General features: G+C 37.3%; 2 protein-coding genes and 1 long non-coding RNA gene across 3 annotated transcripts; 2 read left to right on the top strand and 1 right to left on the bottom strand.

Moving 5' to 3' along the window:
* Nucleotides 1–325: 325 nt before the first annotated feature.
* On the bottom strand, nucleotides 326–9,681 carry LOC129418580 (protein-glutamine gamma-glutamyltransferase 2). The gene is made up of 13 exons (XM_055173348.2): nucleotides 9,322–9,681; nucleotides 7,651–7,827; nucleotides 5,715–5,945; nucleotides 5,451–5,569; nucleotides 4,823–4,951; nucleotides 4,568–4,745; nucleotides 4,315–4,453; nucleotides 4,074–4,177; nucleotides 3,692–3,952; nucleotides 2,136–2,402; nucleotides 1,525–1,685; nucleotides 1,301–1,437; nucleotides 326–1,087 (listed from the first exon to the last, which is right to left on the bottom strand). The coding sequence occupies exons 1-13, from the start codon at nucleotides 9,329–9,331 to the stop codon at nucleotides 910–912; spliced, it is 2,091 nt and encodes a 696-aa protein (XP_055029323.2). The 5' UTR covers nucleotides 9,332–9,681; the 3' UTR covers nucleotides 326–909.
* LOC129418582 (uncharacterized) lies at nucleotides 3,507–4,700 on the top strand. The gene is made up of 3 exons (XR_012357727.1): nucleotides 3,507–3,601; nucleotides 3,773–4,485; nucleotides 4,576–4,700. It is a non-coding gene; the product is annotated as an uncharacterized lncRNA (long non-coding RNA).
* Nucleotides 9,682–12,879: 3,198 nt separating the features above from the next.
* On the top strand, nucleotides 12,880–17,165 carry pllp (plasmolipin). The gene is made up of 4 exons (XM_055173355.2): nucleotides 12,880–13,268; nucleotides 15,221–15,394; nucleotides 15,484–15,597; nucleotides 16,481–17,165. The coding sequence occupies exons 1-4, from the start codon at nucleotides 13,137–13,139 to the stop codon at nucleotides 16,586–16,588; spliced, it is 528 nt and encodes a 175-aa protein (XP_055029330.2). The 5' UTR covers nucleotides 12,880–13,136; the 3' UTR covers nucleotides 16,589–17,165.
* Nucleotides 17,166–17,558: the final 393 nt, after the last annotated feature.

Below are 17,558 nucleotides of genomic sequence, written 5' to 3'. Positions count from 1 at the left end.
TTATTCAACACAGAGCTTATTTTTTGCGAGAATCCAAAAGTCTATGGGAAAAATGAATGGGCTTTTTAGCGAGTGATTTCTAGGGCTTTTTAGCGAGTGTAGGCCAACCCCCGCTAATTTCGGGGGTTGGTCTACAAAAAATACGTAATTTCTGCGGTATTCTATACACTATCTTACATAAAATGTAAAAGAAAAGCTTACATAAAATGTTACATAAAAACAATAAATAAAATGTTTCATTCAATATTGTGATTATTAGTATAAAGTTTACAGGAAGCATTACCTAACAGCAGATGGCGATAAAATGCTATTTTACACACACTCCCATACTCTAGTTTAAATGGGAAAATGGTGCAACTACTGAAAAATCTGCCTGTAATAAATGTCACCTGCTTTCCTAGTAAAGCAGCTATAATAGAGGTGTTTAATAAGTTACTTTATCCTTCCAAAAGAAGCCCCCCTTTCTCTTGTAAATACTAGTACAAATAAAAAGGCCACGTTTGCAAACATATTTTTATTTGGCCTTATGCCTTGAGAGACAGTAAATAAGTTTATACAGAATAAAAAAAGATTACAAAATAACTGTCACATTTGCATTGGTAATTTTAACATTAAAAGCGTCATTAAAAAGGTTTACATTTAAAGCTAAGGTGTATTTACGTGTCTATGAATATTAAATATAAAATGTATCTTGTTTTTATAATCAAATTGTGAATAAAAGCATGCAAAGACAACAGATGGTAATCGTCAACTAAATTAAGTAAACTCTGTATAAATAAATAGCAAATGAAATACAAAGAAATACAAAATATGTTATTAACATAATTGTTACCTATTATTTTGCATACATAGTAGTATTATTTACACACCCATCATTGTACTATATGGTTTTAAATAGTACATGTTTGTTTACATTTCTAGGAAAGAAGCATTATTTATCTTTATATTACGAACAATGATAGTGGCTTCTCCCTTAACATCTTTCAGTCTGTCTGAGTCAAAGTCGACAAGCAGTTTCCTCAGGCCAACACGGGTAGGCTTGAAAGAGAATTTAACCATCACATTCTGACCAGGTTCAATTTTACCACTACAAGAGAATCAGAGACAGACATTGATTTAATAGCCAAACAGATTTTGGTAACACTTTAGAATAAGGTTGCATTTGTTAAAATTAGTTAATGCATTGCATCAATTCTTGCCTCATTTATTTATCCTTCAACTATTTTGCTACTTTGCTAAGTAGTCACATCGAATAAAAGTGTTTTCCAAATTAAAAAATTAAAATTTACAAGTTACATACTGTGTTTTTATTTCCCTTGCTTCAGTTAGCCCTGCTCCCTCCACGGTAAACACGCCTCCTTGCAGACTAACAGGCAGGGGATTGGTGAAGGAGATGTGAGCTGTCAGTTTACGAGACACAAACGCTTTTCCGACAATCTGGAATGTAGAAAAATGTCATTAAATAAAGAAAGTGATCAGCATTTAGAGCAAAGAACATAGTCAGCAAGTCATCACGCTTCATACTTTGATATGGAGCGCTGGCATTTTCAAGGGAATGTTGATTTCTTGCAGGATGATGCCGTCGTCATCAGTGGGTTGGAGGAGCGCTGTGACCCTTATCATGTGATGTTCAGACACACATGCTCCATAATGATCGTACTTAAGTCGCAAAACTTCTTTATGAGCTAAAAAAGACATGCAGATAAATCTGATTTTAGCATTTGCTGTAAAAAATAGTATAAGAAGTATGCACAACCACTTATGGATGACACTTTGTTTGATATTTTTTGTTAAAAATACATTAAACTCATACATTTATATGCACTGTAATAATAAGTGAAAGTTGGATTTACATTTTTTTTTTTCAATTTACATTTTCTCACTTTAAGTGTAATATTGATTTTTTTTTGTTAATTTACTTCAATTGTTAACAGCTAAAAAATAGGCCTTTCCCAACTTTTTTCTTAAGTAAGAAAATGTTACACTTTTTTAGGTGTTACCAATTAAAGTAATTTTTTAAGTTAATCCAACTTACACTTTTTACAGTGTGTGTCCTAAACCCAAAAACTTATTGGATTCACTTTATGTAACATTAATCATATATGTATTTACTTCTTTACATTTCCTGGTCCTACCTTTGCGAGCTGGAATGTTGAGAGTAGTTTTCTTTCTCTGGCACTCTCCGCGGTTGATACTGTTGTAGGTTATTGCATTCGATGTGACTGTTAGCTGTACATCTGTGTCATTTGCAGCGCCGTTATACACCTCTACGATCACATCAAAGTCTGTCCCGTGGATAGCCGGAGCGTGTTTGATGAAGAGCTCAAGCTCTCCTGGGCCTTCATTCTGTTGAGCCACTTGTCTCCCTGCCTTTATATAAACCTCTCGTTCTTTCACTGAACCTGTTAAGAGGAAAAATATACTACTTAAGGAAATATCAAATCATGCAACACTGGACAAATATACACTCACCTAAAGGATTATTAGGAACACCATACTAATACTGTGTCTGACCCCCTTTCGCCTTCAGAACTGCCTTAATTCTACGTGGCATTGATTCAACAAGGTGCTGAAAGCATTCTTTAGAAATGTTGACCCATATTGATAGGATAGCATCTTGCAGTTGATGGAGATTTGTGAGATGCACATCCAGGGCACAAAGTTCCCATTCCACCACATCCCAAAGATGCTCAGCTGGGATGAGATCTGGTGACTGTGGGGGCCCTTTTAGTACAGTGAACTCATTGTCATGTTCAAGAAACCAATTTGAAATGATTTGAGCTTTGTGACATAGTGCATTATCCTGCTGGAAGTAGCCATCAGAGGATGGGTACATGGTGGTCATAAAGGAATGGACATGGTGAAAAAACAATGCTCAGGTAGGCCGTGGCATTTAAACAATGCCCAATTTGCACTAAGGGGCCTAAAGTGTCCAAAGAAAACATCCCCAACACCATTACACCACCACCAGCAGCCTGCACAGTGGTAACAAGGCATGATGGATCCATGTTCTCATTCTGTTTACGCCAAATTCTGACTCTACCATCTGAATGTCTCAACAGAAATCGAGACTCATCAGACAAGGCAACATTTTTCCAGTCTTCATCTGTCCAATTTTGGTGAGTTTGTGCAAATGGTAGCCTCTTTTTCCTATTTGTAGTGGAGATGAGTGATACCCGGTGGGGTCTTTTGCTGTTGTAGCCCATTCCCCTCAAGGTTGTGCGTGTTGTGGCTTCACAAATGCTTTGCTGCATACCTCGGTTGTAACAAGTGGTTATTTCAGTCAAAGTTTCTCTTCTATCAGCTTGAATCAGTTGGCCCATTCATCCTCTGACCTCTAGCATCAACAAGGCATTTTCTACCATTCTTTGTAAACCTTAGAAATGGTTGTGCGTGAAAATCCCAGTAACTGAGCAGATTGTGAAATACTCAGACCGGCCCTGTCTGGCACCAAAAACCATGCCATGCTCAAAATTGCTTAAATCACCTTTCTTTCCCATTCTGACATTCAGTTTGGAGTTCAGGAGATTGACCAGGACCACACCCCTTTATGTATTGAAGCAACTGCCATGTTGAACAGGTGTTCCAAATAATCCTTTAGGTGAGTTTGTGAAATCAACATGAAACTGACCCTATTTACTTTTTTAATTGTAAACAAATAATTTGTGCACATTTCATTTTTGGACATTACCTTCAGGATATTTGTAGTTAGCCGTAATGTCTTCTCTGGTGTCACCATACACACTCTTGGTGCTGATTTTTTTCCCTACAGTTTTGCTGTTTTGGGACACTCGGGTTCGTTTCCCATCTGGATGGACCATCCAGACGACCAGATCTGCATTCACTTCAGAGAACACAAATGGAGTATCGTACTTCAACCCCAGCTCTCCCTCTTTGACTGCTTGAACTGGACAAGGCCCACAGCAGAAGACACCTGTGAGGACGTGGGATTCTTCACAGAGGATGAAGGAGACTAGTTAACAGATGGATGTGCCAGAGAAAGCCTAGGAAACTGTGTACTTTGAGGAGTTAAGCACATGGATGAAAAGGTATTATTGTTGTTTATAGCCTACCATCACTTCTTTCCTGAGGCGTTGGATCTAACACCTGCCACCCATCGTAACCTACTGGGAGATCATCACGCTTCATCCAGCACTCAACCCAACAATGGTAATTCCTAATGTAAAAAGTGGATGTCAAGAGGAAAATATTAAAGTTTCCATTTGCTTTCCTTTTGATCTCTTTGCTGTCTATAGGAGAAAAACTGAGATATCCTTTCTACATACAACCACTAAGCTATTACGTAAATCTCACCAGATTGTGTCTGTCCTGGCTTCAGATATACTTTCAAGCTGATTATTGAACAGGTAGTCCACAGTGATGTTGCCATTTGTGTCGTGAGCTGATGAGTAGTTAGTGATACATCTGGTTGGGATGCCAAGACAGCGGAGGACTGTGGAAAGAGAAGACCACATATAAGACATAGTAATATTCAAAGCTTTATATTAGCTGCGGAAACTGTTCATTGAACGGTTTATTGAAGGTCACCATTAATTTGTATTCTCACCTGTGCAGGCCACACCTGTGAACACCCAACACTGACCATAGCGCACCATTTGTCCTCCACCCCTACTCCAGCTTCTCAGAATGGGCACACTGCCAGTCCAACGTGAGGGAGCCACACCATCATCGTACTTTCCATCCCAGCGGCCGTACACCACTCCACGGTCATCATTAGCATTCACCTATCAATGCAGTTTTTTTATTTGCATAAATACACCTGTTACAAACATGATATTGGTGGAGATGCTAAATGGCTTACCATGGCAGTAACAGTTCTGCTAACGTAAACTGGGCATGCTCTGTTGCCGATGTCCATCTCTGAATTCCTTAGCGCTGCAGGTGAATTGTCCAAGACTTCAAAGCAAATATCCACCACATCTTTTTCAAACTGTTTACAAAGAGATCTATAGCTCAGTACAGTACAGAATGTAGATTAACCAGTTAGATTTGCTAGGTCAACCAGTTTTTTTAAACAGATCATCTTGGTTAACCAGTAGGTATGCATGCATTGCCTTTTATCTTTACCACTCCACTTGATGCATAAGTGTTAACTAGTCTGATCTAGGATAGAAATGCATGCTGGATTATTTTTTTATCAGTAAAATGGTTACTAAAACCAACAATAATAATTGTTTATTTCAGCACATTCACTAGTCATCTGGTACTGTTTCACTTTCTATTTCTGTGAGACAGCCATTTGTGACAGAAAAGTCGCACACCTTACAAGCCTTCTCTAGCTCTGTTGCCATCAATCTGTCACAATTCACACGCTGCATAAATCCTGATCATTTGTCCGTCATCTCAGGAACACTTTCTAACCAGTGACCACGATACTTTTTAAACAGATGTTAATTTGCTGAGCAAATGTGAATGTATGCATGTGTGACCTGTCCAAAGTTCCAGGGCACGGTGGTGATGTCATCCCACGAGCCCTGGTACACGATCCCATTTTCATTTAAAATGTACTCCTGTAGTTTTTCCTCACTGGGGAGGTACACAGAGTCCTCTATACAAGGAAGTTCATTGTGCTTTAATGTAAGGCCAAGATATTCACATGCTATAGTATCTCAAACCTATTGCACATAATAAACACTGTTTATTGCACTACTATTTGTGTCCACGTTTCAATTGTTGCATTAAAAGCTGCTCACCTTTGCACCAGGGATTGAAAAGCAGGTAGAAGGACTGAGGCTTTGTTTGCTCCAGAATCTGACCGTCAGGTGAGAGGAGAACCACAGTCATGCTGTACAAACCTACTGGAGCATCGGCAGGACTGTGGAGAGTCAGCATCACCTCACCCTGAGCATTACGCTGACTGAACCACCATTTCCCATGGTCCTGTTCTGAATGTGACACCTTTAGGATTACTTCATTATTTTTACCTGGAACACACAAGCAGCAAGTAAAAATGCTGACAAACTACTTACCACTATACCAGCTAGTTTTCAGACCCGTATGTCATCCACTTTGTTAGTAAACAGAGGAATAAAACCGTTACAATATTGCATTTTCTTCTTTGTTTAAGTTACTCTGATAGTTGAACATTTCAAAGCAAGAGAGAACATTCTTGCAATGTACCTATGTTTTGTGCATTATTGGTAACTGTACACACTGTCAGCAAAAAATGGTCACTAGATGTCACTGGGGCGGTACCCTTCCAAAAAGTACACTGTTGCACCTAAATAGTTCATATTTGTACCTCAGAGGCACATATTGGTAACAAGGAATGCATATTAGTACCTCAGAGGTCATTTTTAAAGGCTACTGCCCCAGTGACCATTTTGGGACCATTTTTTATCTTTTTTTCTGACAGTGCAGTTTGTCACTCATGCACACATATTGTAAAGAATATTGCATATTATATATTTTTTGATTTCTGTTGTCCTATTTCTACATACACACACCTAAAGGATTATTAGGAACACCATACTAATACTGTGTTTGACCCCCTTTCGCCTTCAGAACTGCTTTAATTCTACGTGGCATGGATTCAACAAGGTGCTGAAAGCATTCTTTAGAAATGTTGGCCCATATTGATAGGATAGCATGTTGCATTTTGAGTTTTTTGGGATGCACATCCTGGGCACGAAGCTCCCGTTCCATCACATCCCAAAGATGCTCTATTGGGTTAAGATCTGGTAACTGTGGGGGCCATTTTAGTACAGTGAACGCATTGTCATGTTCAAGAAACCAATTTGAAATGATTCGAGCTTTGTGACATGGTGCATTATCCTAATGGAAGTAGCCATCAGAGGATGGGTACAGCGTGGTCATAAAGGGATGGAAATGGTCAGAAACAATGCTCAGGTAGGTCGTGGCATTTAAACGATGCCCAATTGGCACTAAGGGGCCTAAAGTGTGCCAAGAAAACATCCCCACACCATCACATCACTACCACCAGCCTGCACAGTGGTAACAATGATGGATCCATGTTTTCATTCTGTTTACGCCAAATTCTTACTCTACCATCTGAATGTCTCAACAAAAATCGAGACTCATCAGACCAGGCAACATTTTTCCAGTCTTCAACTGTCCAATTTTGGTGAGTTTGTGCAAATTGTAGCCTCTTTTTCCTATTTGTAGAGGAGATGAGTGGTACCCGGTGGGGTCTTTTGCTGTTGTAGCCCATCCGCCTCAAGGTTATGCATGTTGTGGCTTCACAAATGCTTTGAGGCATACCTCGGTTGTAACGAGTTGTTATTTCAGTCAAAGTTGCTTTTCTTTCAGCTTGAATCAGTCGGCCCATTCTCCTCTGACCTCTAGCATCAACAAGGCATTTTCGCCCACACCATTCTTTGTAAACCCTAATGTGACAATCCCAGTAACTGAGCAGATTGTGAAATACTCAGACTGGCCCGTCTGGCACCAACAACCATGTCACGCTCAAAATTGCTTAAATCACCTTTCTTTCCATTCTGACATTCAGTTTGGAGTTCAGGAGATTGTTTTGACCAGGACCACACCCCTAAATGCATTGAAGCAACTGCCATGTGATTGGTTGATTAGATAATTGCGTTAAAGAGAAATTGAACAGGTGTTCCTAATAATCCTTTAGGTGAGTGCATTATGTAATGTAAGTTTACTCACCTAGGTGTAGTATGAGGTTGAGCGAGTGATCTGGAGGCAGTGGAGTATACTCGGCACACAGCAGCACCACCGAGAAGGGTTGGCCCCTGCGCACTATCAGACGCTTTATATCCATCTCCTCTGTTCGGTGAGCATGGTTATTCTCATAACACTGTAGATCTATACCACTCAGCATAGCTGGACATAAAAGACATGAATTAACAAATGAAAACATAATATTTCCCTGAAGCATATGTCTAAATGCTCTGGAAATCTTCAAGTCGTGAAAATCTTAAAGTCTCTCTATGTAGCCGATAATTTTATCACTTAAAACTCATCTTTGAGCATCATAATAGAATATGTAAAAGTTTATCTTGTGACAATAATTTCTACATGCTTAAAAACAGCTTGAATGTAACTCATTTAGTTTAGGCAGATCTATGAATATGCAAATTAGTCCCCGCATCCATCCTTTTGTACGTGTAAATCTTTGAATCAGTTGAAAGGGCAATATGACATAATTATTTTTAAATTAATTTTAAAATGTAAACACTGTTGAGTTTTTCCTCATACTGTTTGCACAAAGCATAGAAAGTATCCATTTATCTGTGCCACTTATTATAAAACAATCTGATCAGCCTGTATTCACTCATTGCTACTTGTTGCTATTTATAGTACATGTGCTATTACTTTTACTATTTCTTTTATGCATCTTAGTCTTATTCTGCGCAGAGGTTAGAAAGTTCAGACCAAAGGAGGTCACATAGTAGACCGAAGAAAATATCACAGTCAACCAACAAGTTGCTGCCATATTTGTCCAAACAACGAATAGCATTTCTAACTGACATGCCTACTAGGCAACAATAAAACTAAACTTCACTATCCCATATGATGTGATACACAGTAAGGTTATAATTTAATAAAAATAATTAATAACTCTATATTTGAATCATGGTTATAAGACCACATTAGTGGTTTGGATCACTTTAAGGCAGTGTGCAGATGTTTTTAAATTGACCACACAGTGAACTGTGCCAATGGAAAGACGTATGGTGCCAGCCCTTGTTGTAAACATGTTGACTACAGAACTGCTTTACATAATATTTTTTATGATGTAATATGTGAGTTTTTGTACTGAATAGAATATGCCACAACAATCACAACTTACATACAAAATCATCTTAAATTTAATGTGCAAAGCATATTGGATTTTGACATTCACTCATGTGAATATACTTAATCTTACTTAAAGAGAAAGTAATAAAAATCATAATTTTGTGTCATCATTTTCTCAGTTTTTTTTTTGGTGAACACAAAAGAAGATATTTTGAAAAATGATGGTAAGCACATGGCTGATTGTAAGCATTGACTTCCATAGGAGGAAAACAAATATTTTGAAAGTACTGTAATAAATGATGATTGAAGAAGATATTTTTGATAAATGATGGCAAGCACCCATTGACGATTCCCAGGCATTGAACTCCATCGTATTTATTTTCCTACCATGAAAGCCAATGGTCACCATCAGCCGTGTGCCCACCAGCATCCATCAAAACATCCTCCATTGTGTTCATCAGAAAAAAATAATTCATACAGGTTTAGAACATCATAAGGATAAGAAAATTATGATTTTTGGGTGAACTATCCCTTTAAATAATGTCATTTACAGATAAAGACATTAAAGTGACTTACCATTGGCCATTGGCAGATATTTCTGGCAAGCAATCGGTGAGATATTTGTAAAATCCTGCTCTGTAATGATGCTTACTGTGGTTGTCCAGCAGAACACTAATTCTAAAACCTTTGCTTTTTATATAGTCCTTTTTATAATGAAAGCCAGTCCACACCCCTGATGCCCTACGCATTTGCTCTTTTTCGTTCACTTTCCCGCTTGCAGTCACACCCTGACTCACACATCCTCTCTGTGGCCTTTATGACCTCGGACATTTCACACAAACATACAAACCCTCAAACAGCAAGAGGTGCGAGTCTGTGTAGAGACTGATTTCTGTGTATATGTATACAGAGACACTACACAACCTCTGCCTTTTCCCTCTATGGAAAAAAGAATCAGGGTTTGGGAATGTACTACAACCATCATTTCTGGAACCAACAAACATTGCTTCTTTACCGTAAAAGCCTGGGCCCCATAGAAGGGCATTTGTTAAAAAGACTTGGGTAATACCTCTGTAGTATTCCATATATTCACTCCACCTCTATTAGCCCTGACTGAAAGTACTGTTCTATTTTTAATTTCTCTATATAGATTTTTAAAGGTGCAGTGTGTAATTTTTAGAAAGATCTCTTTACAGAAATGCAAAAGAATATAGAAAACTATATTATCATGGGTGTATAAAGACCTTTCATGATAAACCGTTATGTTTTTATTATGAGATGTTTTTATCTACATACACCGAGGGTCCCCTTACGTGGAAGTCGCCATTTTGTGCACCCATGTTTCTAGAAGCCCTTAACAGACAAACTTTTTTTACTAAGTGGTCTCTGACGATGACATGTTTTTCCGGTGACGGCTACCGTAGCTTCTCTATGCTTGTTGAGCAGTGGACTAAGCCGTTGGCAATTCGCAACCTCACCACTATATGCTGTTAAAATTTACACACTGCACCTTTAAGTCTTTCATTTTTATTTGCGAGAAACAGGAGGTTAAATGACTTTTTAATATACATTAATATACATTTTCACTATAAACAAATTAAGTTCAAACATAAAATTTTACTACATTTTTTCCCCAAGATGCAAATTATGGAGGCAAATGTATTCTGAAGGTAATCCATTCGATGTCAGAGTCAATCAACAGCACTTGTCACAACATTTCTGGGGTCATAGACAAAGAAATCACCTTGTGAACTTTTCTTGGTGAAATTTTGCAAAGAAAGCATATTTTATTACACTGTAAGAGCCCTAACTTTACAAAATTATGTTACTTGGTGCCATGAAAAACTGTAGTATGTTTTAAATAATTTTTCAAAAACGTGCTCGGTTGATTTGTCACTTTATTTAAAAAGCTAAGCTAATGTTTTCAGATCATCCATTTCTGTAGTCTGACTATTTGCTGAGAAATATAAATTTCTGACCATTCACAGCTATGAATATTAAACCAAGGCAGTTAAAGGGTTAAACAACTTTTGTTTTCTGTGAAAATATAATCATGATATTCTTAATGTTTAAGTCAGAGGTCAAATGATCAATGGGTGGGACTGGGAACTGAAGGAAGAATTTCTCCACTGTTTGCGAAGTTCAATTCCATTAAGCTCCCTCGCATGATGTTATGACAACATTAAACTTTTAACAACTGTGAGTCACATAGATCATTAGAATTCTCTTTCCCAAAATAAAATTGTGTCTACTGTATTGTCTGGAGGACAGAACAATGACTTCTCCATCAGTTAACTCATCTCACCATTCTGTTACATTACTACAGTGCCTGACCACACAGACATACAGAAGGGTTTCTGTTTTGCTGATACAGTCTGAAGCAGCCTACCACACCTATAAATAAAAAAATCGTATTTGTGTGTGACACTGACGTGATAATGCTGAAATAGACCGGTTCTGGAAAAACATCCAAACTGTTTAAAGCACAAAAAAATATTGACATAAAACACACCTTAATGTGAATAAATTCTGCTCTTACATTGGTTTTTAAGCTGTCGTTTCTCAACACAGGAGAGAGTCAACATCGGTTCAGGAATTCAACCCATTCCAAAATCTACATCAAAGCACATTCTATTAATAGTCTCAATTGTAATATTTATTTATTTCAGATTTTTATTAGCTTGGCTTCATTTACATATCTTAACATTTTAAACAATGATAAAACATATTAACAAGAAAAATAAAATAAAACCAACAAGTAAACAAAAAAGTGTTGAGTGGACTATATCAAAAATTAGCCCTTCAGATTGTTTTATCCATTTTGGTAGCCCTTGCTCACAAACAGGTTACAGATCCCAGATGCATATGAGCAGTGCTGGGCAGGCCTCCGACCTCTGTTGTTTACTTCTTAAATCTCTGTTTAAATATCATTACACGTTTGTGCCAGTGTTTGTTTTAATGCGAACATGGCCAATATGACAATCAAATCTCCCACAGGCTTTGTAATGTATGCTGTAGTGTATCATGTGGTAAAGATTTCGCAACGAACAACCCGAAGGCCGTACTCAATCGGAAGGCTGCAGCCTCCGGAGGTCGCATATGCAGGCTGCACACGTCATCAAGCCTGGTTCATTTAAGTAAATTGAGCATTACAGTCAAGTCATATGCCTATTACAACAATTTACGATTAACCAAGAATAGCAGTGAACTTCATTATTGTTACTATTCTGAAATAAGACAGTCTCGATGACGTATGCAGCCTGCAAATGCGACATCCGGGTGCTTCAATTGAAAAAAGTTCCCGGATAGTCTGCCATATTGGACCGGGCAAAACTTACATGAAGACATTAAAAGCACCAGGGGCGTAGCACAAGGTCCCGGGCCCTATGCTGATTTAGCTTTTTTTGAGAAAGACAATTCAACCACACCGCAGAAATTTGCGCTCCACCAGACGTTCCAAAACGTAAACAAAATGTGCGTGCAGATGGACTAAACCATTTGCCGCAATAGCAGGTGAGACCGTGAGACTTCAGATCATTTTTACTTATACAAAATGTAGTCAGTCCAACAGTTATTCAGCCAATACACTAACTTTACATTTCATCTGACATTTATTATGAAATTTAATTGGGAAATGAAAATATCCAGGTAAAATAAAATATATTCCAGACTTTTCAAGGGCCCCCTCGTCCCTTGGGGCCCTGGTAATCAGTACTGGTTTTACCCCCAGTCCGACGCCCCTGAAAAGCACATTTACATTTAAGCGTTTACATTTCATAACCATATTTCAGTTATTTACTAAATGAGGTATAGAAACGTTATATGTTCTGTTTCTAGCTTTGACTGTCATTTAACAAAAATACTTATTCATTCTTTGACAAAAAACAAAAAAGCGGATGGGGTGCACCATCACGATCGCCGTCACCTTTAACTTAACTGTCTGACGCATTTTTGCAAAAGCAACCTATGTACACCACCACCTCACACAGAAATCCAAAACCACACAGAGTTTAAGTCGCGCGCTGAACTCTGCCCTCTTCTGTTTGTTATGCAGAATAAACATTCACAAGATAAGAACATTACGTAGGAAATTAGTTTTTATAGGTGACGTTTTATTTTTTACAAGAAGGTTGATGGTTTGCGCTTTATTACAGCTCACAGATGTTTTTATTAGATGTAATTTCCACAGAGTTGTGGAGCGAGAGAGTTTGGGAAGGTGACAGCCAGGGTGTGTGAGAGAGCGAGAGCGAGAGAGAGAGAGAAAAAAGTTTTACCCGTTTAGGCTGAGTTGTTATGTAGAGTGACAACACCTGCATACCTGGTTTGCCTGTCTTCTCTGAGTTACATGCTCTACATTTTCTAAGTGACTGTATTTTATATGTTAAGAAGAAATGGCAGATTTTCCTGGGAAGGTTAACACTCAGACAAGCTTACCTGAACCTCAAAGAAGTTTCGGAATCCCATTTTATATTGATGTGAACTTCATCAAGAGCATTCCTGGTATTTTACTTCTGCTTGAGATCGTAAGTTGAAGAAAACTGTACTATCCATGCTTTGTTTCGTATATGTTTGAGTGTTTTATACTTATATAAGTTTCCTATCTTTTGTCAGATCTTGATGCCAACCTTTTATTATTTGTTCTAAAAAAAACAACAACATATAGATTTATTACAATAGAACCGATGTCAAGTGTATGTGTGATTGCGACATAATGTCAATATTACAGTGAAACTTAGCTTAGCTCTAGCTGACTTATGCAGACAGGTGTTGGTTGATAAAACAGTATCACATACAATGGAAAATGGCTAATATTTCAATATATTATGCCAATGCAAGCTTTATAACAAAAGATTGCCCTGCCTACTTGCACAGGGTTTGCCTGCCGGTGTATTTAGAGTTCATATTGTGCTCTTGGTATGAGGTGTGTTTCTACACTGAGTCAACAAAAGTGTAGATAAAGCACAAATCCGAACTGAACTGAAGTTCAGCTTTAATTTTTAACATTTAAATGTAACAATAAATAACATTTATGAAATAAACTACTATATTAGGTTGTCAAAACCATGATTATTTTGTGGTTACCATGCGGTTTTACTACCCTAACATGTTTATTTCGTTTTAACTGTAGTAAAACCATGGTTAATTTTCGTAGGGATATTGTAAGCACTCATATTCCTGCTTATTTATAAAGTTTTATAAAAATTGGCTTGGTATTTATTAGGTCAATCTGGAGTAACATGTGTTGAACATGACAGGTAGGCCTATATTCGATCAAAGGTTAGTAAGTCATTGATATGTATCTATTTATGATTATTTTTCTCAGCATGCTTGCTTGAGAGCAGGTTTGTTTGTCAGGTATCTTCTGTCAGACACATAGAAATGAGACACCTTTGTCAGATAAATAATTGATTGTGAATTATACAAATGAATGTCATTGTCACTATCTGCTTAGATCTCTTTATAAACAACAACATTCCCGACGACACTTATCAGTACTTATGCTATAAATAGTGGTAATTGTTGACAATGATACACAATAAATGTCAATCGGGTTAAGCCTCTTATAAGTACTTTCATTTTAAAGCTCATTGTGTTTTAGAGCATCAATAACAGTTACATTAATTATGCATTTTGCTTAATACATGCGTAATACTATCCAAAGTGACTACATTTTGAGTGCCTATTTTATCCATCCATGCATCTCCTACCAATAGTTTGGTCATCATATATATTTCAGCAATATCGCTCGAGTAGGAGCGTGACATAGCTCTATATCATCACGGCTGCAATTAGGCCACGGCCTCGTGCCGGAGGCAATAACAGCCGTGATGATACAGAGCCACACCACACGACTCCGAGAGCGATATTGCTTTTATACAACAGTTCGACGGCACACGTTTGAAAAACGAAAACTAGAAAACAACAACGGAGTTATTTTAAAAGCCTCTTTGTTTGAGAACTACTTCTTCCGCCACGGATTTGAGGGCTGCCAGAATTACAGGTAACACTTTTGGCTGCTTTGAATCTCATAATAACTCAATGGACGGATAGGCGTTTCTTTTTATTAACGTTTCTTGGTCACAAAGTGTAGTTTTAAGATTAGTTCAGTCGAGAATATATATGTATTATATTTAAATCTACAGTCGATTAGTAAAGATAGCGCCTGTTTGAACGTTTGCTTAGTGAGATTCGGTACGTATGAGAACCAAAGCATGAGCGGACGTCAGTGTTCACTCGTCCCGCTGACCACCGCCCTCTCTGGGCTACATCTCTGACAGGGATTCCCTAACTCTGATATTCGCCTTGTTTGTTTTTGATGGTCAAAATGAGATCAAATCTCTTAAAAAAAAAAAAAAAAAAAATATATATATATATATATATATATATATATATATATATATATATTTTTTTTTTTTTAAGAGATTGTATGTTTTATTAATTAATTTGAATATGGTCATCTCCATCCTTTCTTCAGGTTTGTGGATTACTGGTGTGGGCACTGATTGCCAGTACCCTGTACACTGTGTATCCTGCCTATGGCTGGGTGATGTTTGTCAGTGTGACACTGTGGCTTCTAAGCATCGTCCTGTTTGTTATACTCTTCCTGGGTTTGGATGAGAAGCTGCCCTCAGTGCCCTGGCCTTTTGTTGTGAGATACTCCTCTATTTCTCTCTCACTCTTTTAAATGTTTTTTAAATCCTAGTAATATTTGTATTCCTCTTCCATCCCATATTGTAGCTATTGGTGTTCTACGCAGCTGCAACTGTTTTGTACCTCACAGCCTTTTTGACTGATGCAGCATCAGTCCCTCCCCCTTTCTTTAATCAACATAATAATCTAGGAGCTTCTGCAGTAAGTCAGAAAAACTACTTGAACACACTACACACATGCACAAATATTTCGGCAGAGTAGTTTTAAGGTGTGCACTTCTTTCCAATTGTCTGTGAAACACCCACTGATAACAGCATGCTGTCGCTATCCTCACCGAGGTCGGGTGAATCAGACAATAGCAACACCCTGTAAATCATGAGTAAGAGCAGCAAATACGTTTTTTGGACGCCTGAGAAGCACTTTTTGTGAAACACTGTCAGTAAAGAACGTCGTACAGAATACACTGAAAAAAATGATTCATTGAATTTAATCAATTTTTTTAAGGTAAGTGGTTGCAATCAATTTATTTAAGCTACATTTAAACAAAAGTTTTATATTTTATTTTACGTTACTAATCTTTTTTGTTTAAATGTAGCTTAAATATATTTATTGCAACCGCTTACCTTAAAAAGATTGATTAAATTCAATGAATCATTTTTTTCAGTGTAGCAACAGGTGTCAGCAGTGAAGGTTGTGAAGAAATGAGTGTTTATTGGGTCTTTAAAACCCCATGGGTCAGAGTCCAAAGTAAATTGTTTAGAAACACATGACAGACCTTTAATGGGTAATGTAAGTGATCACAGTTCTTTCCTGCTCCGTGTGTAAAGGTTTACAGCTTTAGTTTGATATAAACATTTATTATATCATCTTTAAACCTACAAATTTACGTATAATTACTCAAAACGTATGTTAAGACAATCCTAATCATTTATGCATTTGATTCTTTTTACCATAAACAGTAATACATTCATACACAATAAATGCATTCTTTAGGATTTAACCTGCTAAACCATTTAAACTGCAGGTGTTATTACACTAAAGCCTTGTATGATCAATCTTTACTAATACATATTTCTTCTTTCAGTTTTTTGCTATAGTTGTGACCCTATTATATGCAGCTAGCAGCTTCTTTGCTTATTTGGGCTGGAGGGGGGATGGACAAAACGCTGCTGGGACTACAGTTCCCGTGTAGACCTTCTTCTAGTCAAAACACTCTCATTGTGGATGTACACTTTCCTTGTGTGAAGGGACATTACTCCTCTTCAGAGATGTCAGGAAACACTGCTATATTGAAAATAGTGACATAACTAGTTTCAGTTATGTCCAGCATAAAATGCTAGATGGTTTGTGGCGTGAACGTTGTGTGTACAAAAACCCAAACCCCCACATATAGATTTAACTATTTTTTTGTATATAAAAAATGCCATGTAAAAAAGTATTGAAGTGACAAAGTTACTTACATTATTTGTTAATCGTTTTAAAGGTGCAATGTGTCATTTTTAGAAGGACCTCTTGACAGAAATGCAAAATAATATACAAAACTATATTATCAGGGGTGTATAAAGACCTTTTATAATGAACCGTTATGTTTTTAATATCATAGAATGAGACGTTTTTATCTACATACACGGAGGGGTCCCCTTATGTGAAAGTCGCCATTTTGTGCCGCCATGTTTCTACAGAAGCCCTTAACGGACAAACTTTTTTTACTAGGTTGTCTCAGTCAGTGACATGTTTTTCTGGTGGTGGCTACTGTAGCTTCTCTATGCTTTACACACTTTTTACACACTGCACCTTTAAGCATTATGACCTTTTTTGATAAAATGTAATTAAAGAATCACTGCATTTATTGCTTTTATACACACACACACACACTCTCTCAGACACGTCTATATATATACACAAAATAAAGAAACATACACAGTTTTACAGCATTCATCTACAGTGAGTTCTAGGTAAAGAGAGAAGCAAAAAGACTGAAATGTGTACTGTAAACATCAGCAAAACTAAGTCTTTTTGTTTTGGGAGTCATTCTTTCTCATTTCATGTAAATGTGGGTGTCATCAAAAATACAGGAACTGGCAGAAAAAACATCCGATACACCGGAAAAGTATGAATAAACTGTATGACATTTTTTGCATTGTTTTAAAGGGTCATCATTA

Source organism: Misgurnus anguillicaudatus, chromosome 15 (genome assembly GCF_027580225.2).
Source record: "Misgurnus anguillicaudatus chromosome 15, ASM2758022v2, whole genome shotgun sequence".
Taxonomy (NCBI): Eukaryota; Metazoa; Chordata; class Actinopteri; order Cypriniformes; family Cobitidae; genus Misgurnus; species Misgurnus anguillicaudatus.
Note: the sequence above shows the minus strand (reverse complement) of the source record. Positions and strands in the feature narration are given on the sequence as shown.

Bases quoted from the DNA above. Each gene is read 5' to 3' on its own strand.
- LOC129418580 (XM_055173348.2), bottom strand. The intron at 5,946-7,650 runs GTGAGTAAACTT...TGTGTGTTCCAG, and splicing joins CAACCTCATACTACACCTAG to GTAAAAATAATGAAGTAATC. The intron at 4,454-4,567 runs GTGAGAATACAA...CTCTTTCCACAG, and splicing joins CACAGGTGTGGCCTGCACAG to TCCTCCGCTGTCTTGGCATC.
- pllp (XM_055173355.2), top strand. From the start codon at position 13,137: ATGGCAGATTTTCCTGGGAAGGTTAACACTCAGACAAGCTTACCTGAA. The intron at 13,269-15,220 runs GTAAGTTGAAGA...TCCTTTCTTCAG, and splicing joins TTTTACTTCTGCTTGAGATC to GTTTGTGGATTACTGGTGTG. The intron at 15,598-16,480 runs GTAAGTCAGAAA...TTCTTCTTTCAG, and splicing joins ATAATCTAGGAGCTTCTGCA to TTTTTTGCTATAGTTGTGAC.